Source organism: Odontomachus brunneus, unplaced genomic scaffold (assembly GCF_010583005.1).
Source record: "Odontomachus brunneus isolate Ranch 3 - 2012 unplaced genomic scaffold, Obru_v1 Obru_scaffold_297, whole genome shotgun sequence".
NCBI classification, from domain to species: Eukaryota; Metazoa; Arthropoda; class Insecta; order Hymenoptera; family Formicidae; genus Odontomachus; species Odontomachus brunneus.
Window position 1 is genome coordinate 120,177 of NW_022639747.1, and position 5,756 is coordinate 125,932.

General features: G+C 31.2%; 1 protein-coding gene across 2 annotated transcripts in view; it reads right to left on the reverse strand.

Annotated features, from left to right (window-relative positions):
• LOC116853261 (anoctamin-1) overlaps positions 1 to 5,756 on the reverse strand; it is a 160,758-nt gene that overhangs the window by 94,420 nt on the left and 60,582 nt on the right. Inside the window, exon 4 of one of the 2 annotated variants that reach the window (XM_032834242.1) lies at positions 89 to 286. The exons of the other annotated variant lie outside the window; for it this stretch is intronic. Within the exon in view, the coding sequence (XP_032690133.1) occupies positions 89 to 286 (198 nt within the window). The remainder of the gene's footprint in view (positions 1 to 88; positions 287 to 5,756) is intronic. 2 annotated transcript variants of the gene reach the window in all.

The following is a 5,756-nucleotide window of genomic DNA, read 5'->3' on the forward strand; positions in this document are numbered from 1 at the left end:
ACACACACACACACACACACGCTCGCTCGCACGCACGCACGCACGCACGCACACGCATACACACATAGATTTTAGCAAGGAATTTTACCTCCGTTAAATATTCCGCAAGCCAAACATAGATCCAATTAAACAGTATTATACAACAGAGATTAATGCTTGCAGCAGTCGCAGTTGTAAATAATATAGCATAACTAGTTACCATAGGGTGCCCATAAACGCTTAGTGCAGTTAAAACAGACATTCTGTATAGAACTACACCGAGTACAGCAGCCATTGCTACAACTATCTATAAAAAAAGTGAACAGAAAATTATATAATTATATAATAACTATATAATTATATAAATTATATAATAACAAAATTATTACAACAATTTGTTTATATAAATACTGTTAAATTTATTTATCTTACCTTCTGATTTTAATAAATAAATAAAATAAAATTTCAAAATAAATTAATAATTATCATGCAGTAAACAATAAGTAACAGTAATATTACGTCAATATCACAGCTTATCATAATGCAAATGTGATGTAACACATGTTGTATCTCATCGCGCGAAAGCTATTTATTTAAATACTTCAACCACTTTCTATGTCGTCTCCCATCTATATAAAAATTTTCTCTTAGGTTCTCTCAATAACAAATTTCCGAAACCGCCTTCCTCTTTACCCACTCAACACCACGAGCGAATAAATAGTGAAAAAGTCTTTTCCCTTTCCTGATTCACATTCCTCCCTATATTCTCTCTCTATCTCCCCTCTACTTCACTCCCTCTCTCCCTCTCTCTCTCTCTCTCTCTCTGTCTCTCTCTCTATCTCTGTCTCTGTGTTTTACTACTTACTCGCATATGATTTTAGTAAAATAGAAAGGTAGTCGACAAAAACGGGAATTCGTTGCTGAAAATATTTCGGAAAAAGACATTGAGTAGATAAGATGGAGATGACTTGGAAACGTGTAGAGCTATCTAAAAGGCGAATTTTCGCTCCTCCCGATTGTACATAACAGTTACATTGTTGAGTAGAGAATTACGATTCCCAGAAAACTTAATGACGTATTACTAATGTGAAAAACATGAAACTTTTATTAATTAGTGACATCAAATGACTCGAAATGTGTTTTCTTTTATACGATTTCATTTACATCTCCTGATTTACACTTCAGCATTACGTTTGTATGTTGTTTCGTAAGATGACTCCAAACCACTTATCCTTAAAAAATCATATTTCCGAGTAAATTTTGAGGCTTTTTCTTTTGAAAGAGAGAGAGAGAGAGAGAGAGAGAGAGAGAGAGAGGAGGAAGAAGCAGAAAGAGAGAGAAGAAAAAGGAGAGCGAGAAAGGGAGAGAAAGAGAGAGAGAGAAAGAAAATGAGGGGCAGGGAACTGGAGGAAATGGGGGGGGGGATAGAGAGAAAGACTTTGCTAAAACGTTTGCGTAAAAGTATTGTTATTCGATGCTTATTGGAAAAATTTAATATTATTTATATATTTCTTCCAAATAAGACTAACAAAAAAGGACATATAAAAAATAAAATGCATGTGAAATAAAAGAACCCTCCAAGCACATTGATGGAACCCCTCAGGCTCATTGCAAGACGTGTCCAGACACCCGAGGACAACCAAACAACCCGTCGACCCCGGGGCTTTTTCTACGATTTACACCGAATGAGGAGGAGCAACGGTGAAGACAGACATATATGGCATAGCAGGTCTTAAAAGATAGCAACCTTTGATTTTGAGAGACTGACAGCCCTTATGAAAAAGTACTATTAGTGGCACTGTTAGAACTATAGCACTAATGATATGTTCGCTATAGTGACACTATTAGTGACACTATTAGTTAGAGTGACCAGATGTCCCGATTTTTTCGGGACATTCCCGATTTTTACCCTTCATTTCAAATTTTTTCGAGTACTATTCGGGACACGGATTTGTCACCATTTTCAATAATTGTCAAATAATTTTCGGATCTTTTTATCCTCCTTCCCCAGCTTCACATATTTATAAAGTGTCCCGAATGCAGAGGTGAGAAATCTGGTCACCTTACTATACTTAGTGTCACTATAAACTATTAGTGACACTAGTAATAGTTAGTAGTAATAGTTCTAGTAGTTATTTTTAAAACGTTAAAGTAGGCTAAGTTCACTCTTTTTAAAAAAAGTTTTTTCAAATGTTTTTAAAATATTTAATAAATAGTTTTTTTAAATATTTATTAAACGTTTACGTAAAAACATTTACGTATAAACGTATAAACATTTATGTTTAAACGTTTACGTATAAACATTATAAAAATATTTATAAATATATAAATATTTTTCTTTTCTTGAATTTTTTTAAAATTTCCACTTTATTGTTTCACACGCTACTTAATTCAATTTAAATTGTACTTCGAAAATTTGCTTACAATGCTGGGACTCGAATCTGAGACCTCTGCTTCTTGAGTCGTCCACCTTACCTACTGCGTCACCGTCACTTTTACCAAGAGACACTTTATATTGTATACATATGGTATATCCATGTACGAAAACAAATGATTTATTAAAAAGAAAAGAATACATCTTTTTAAATGTAAAATGTATGTTTGAAAAATAAATATTAAATCAATATTAAAGAAATGTTTATTTAAATATTATTTTAAATGTTTCATTAATATAATACAAATATTAAAATAATATTAAATAAATGTTTCTTTAAGTATTATTTTAAACTTTAAGTTTTATTTCAAATAAACGTTTTATATCAAATAAACATTAAATAAATGTTATATAAATATTTTTCTTAAATCTTTATTTTAAATGTTTAATAAATGTTATATAATCATTTAATAAATATTAAATAAATATTATTTTTACAATAAACTACAATGTAATATCAATGAAAAATAAATGTTTAAAAAACGTTTAAAAAATATTGTCTGCTAATTGGGTAGAAATGTAATTGTCATAGAAAATAAATTTTTGTACAGGAAAAATAATATTTAATAACCTTATAAACGTATTCCTGTAATAATGAGTTATCTTTCATAGTTTTTCTATAATAATAATAAAGTTTACATACTTTTACACATCAGCTCATCAAGTGTCACTTATAATACTCGTATTACCACTATTGGCATTTGTAGTGTCACTTCTGACATTATTGGTGTCACTAATAGTATCACTGCTAATACTAGTAGTGACACTATCAGCACTAATAGTGTTACTATTAGTATTATTAATGTCACTACTAGAGTCACTAACAGTGCCACTATTAACATTAATAGTGTTACTATCAGCACTGATAGTGTAACTAACAGTATCACTATTATCACTAATAGTGACACTACTAGCACTATTAGTGAAACTATTAATGACATTATTACCACTAATAGTATTTTTTTATAAGGGAGCTGTACCACTTGATACGGTAACATTGTTTCTCTTTGTAGTTGCCGTGCGCTCGGGATAATACTAGAGATGTCGCTTCCGAACAGGATCTCTTAGAGACCCTCAAACAGATGGTCTGTTCTTTTCAGCTGCACTGTTGAAATGGTGCGATAAGTTAGAGTGAGAAAACATATAATTGTCTCACTTTAACTTATTACACCAGTTAAGCAGTGCAGCTGAAAAGAACAGACCAAGAGACTGGCTATTGGGAGTCTCCGCGCGATTGGCGCACGAGATAATGGTCCGAAAAATGGTGGCACTAATACGGAGCTGTGTAGATTGTACGATACACACGCACACATTTCATAGATCACGCACTCACTCACCAGTTCACACATATTCACCGCCGTCATTTTTCGGACCATATTCTCTAGCATGTCCAGTCCCTGTTTGAGGATCTCTAGCATCTCTAAACACTATCTGAAAGGAAAGCATCATGAGTGTGGAGTGCAGATAGCTTAACGGTTTAGAACAGTCGCCCGACAAGCGAAAGATCCGGGTTCGATTCCCGGCCTAGCAAACCGCGCTTTCGATATTTTCCTTTCTCCTAAATGAAAAGAAGACGCAGATCCCGACCGCACGGCGTCCCGCCGCCACTAAGTATGCCTTCCTCCTTCTACACAATAAAACAATATATTATAATCAACTATCATCTTTATTTTAATATTTTATTGTTGCTTAACCTTTTTGAACTCACCCTAGCTTTTTTGACATGTAAACTCACTTACTTTAATAATATAAAATGGGTCTGTGAGACCCATTTTATACTATTAAAGTATAATGTTAAAAGTTCGTTTTTGACACGCTCCTTGATTTTGTTATAGTTTAGAATATCTTTTAATGAAAAAGCAGAATAAATAGTAAAGAAAGTCAGCCTTTATTTTTCATAATATCTTTGGAAGTTATCTTAGAAAATATCGAGGTTAACGTTATCTCTATAAAAAAAAAAGAAATAAAAACGTAACTTCCTCATTTTAATTTTCAAAAGTCAATAACATATACAAAATATAAAGAGCATAGTAACATAAAATAAGAACTATTCATTATAAAATGCTTATACATAACAGTTCTAGCTTATTATAATACGCTATTATAGTATGCTGTTATAGCGTATGTTTATAGATAAATTTTCAACAAAGTTGACACAAATACCTCATAAAATATTAAGATAAAAGTCACATGAATAGAAAATAAATAAAAACAAAACTTATTTGTCTTAAACTTTGAAAAGTCGGTAACATAATATATATGAAACATAAAATAAAAACTATAAAATGCTTATACATAGCAACTCTGGTTTATTATAATACGATATTCTACATAAATAAATTTTCCGTAAATTAAAAAAAAAATACGCCACAAAATATTGAGATTAGAAATTATCATGTTTATGATGAAAAAAATACATAAAGGCCGGTATTCATAGTCGAATCTTATTTCAAGACCATCTTAAGTCCCAGATAACAATTTTTGCGCGCAAATATTTGCGCACATTACGCATGCAAACATTGCACGATATTTGCTTACGTTTTACTTGTAAATTTGTTTAGTCATATATATTGTACGACATGGCGTACAAATGGCTAGCTCATATATTGCTCCATATACCAACAAATCACATACAAATAGTTTGCATATCGTTTGGCAGTATTTTGTATGATTCATAAGTAAGACATCTGTTCGTAAATCGTTTGCTAATCTCGCGCAATTCGCTTGCATTTTTAGTCTTACTTTATTGCGTGCAATTTGTAAGATGAAGGCATATTATATACACTGATTTTCAAAACAGCTTGAACACTTTTAATGCAGTTGGAGACACATAAGCGATGGTCCAATGAAAGAAATCGTTTTCGAAAAATTCTTAAAAAATAAATTCTTACTAAAATTCTATAATTTATATTACATACCATTATGAAAAATATACCGAAATTTTCAGTGTTAACCGTCAACTTGGATGTCAGTTAAAAGTTTAACATCAATTTTGGTACCATTTCGAGTGTTATCCTTAAATGGTTGGTTGTAACCCTCATTTAGAAGGTTAATTTTGGTGTAATCATCAAATAATTAAGTATCGGTTGAGTGTAATAGTTAACCTGGGTATGATTTTTTGTATTATCTCCAAATATTTGAGTGTGACTTTCATTCAGACTATCATTTTCGGTGTCACTATGAAATGAGTAGCAATTGGATGTGACCGTCAACTTGAATGTTATTTTTGGTTTTACCTTCAATAGTTCAGTGTCGATGGGATGTTAACAATTTATGTATTATATATAATATTACACATATATATATATATATATATATATATATATATATATATATATATATA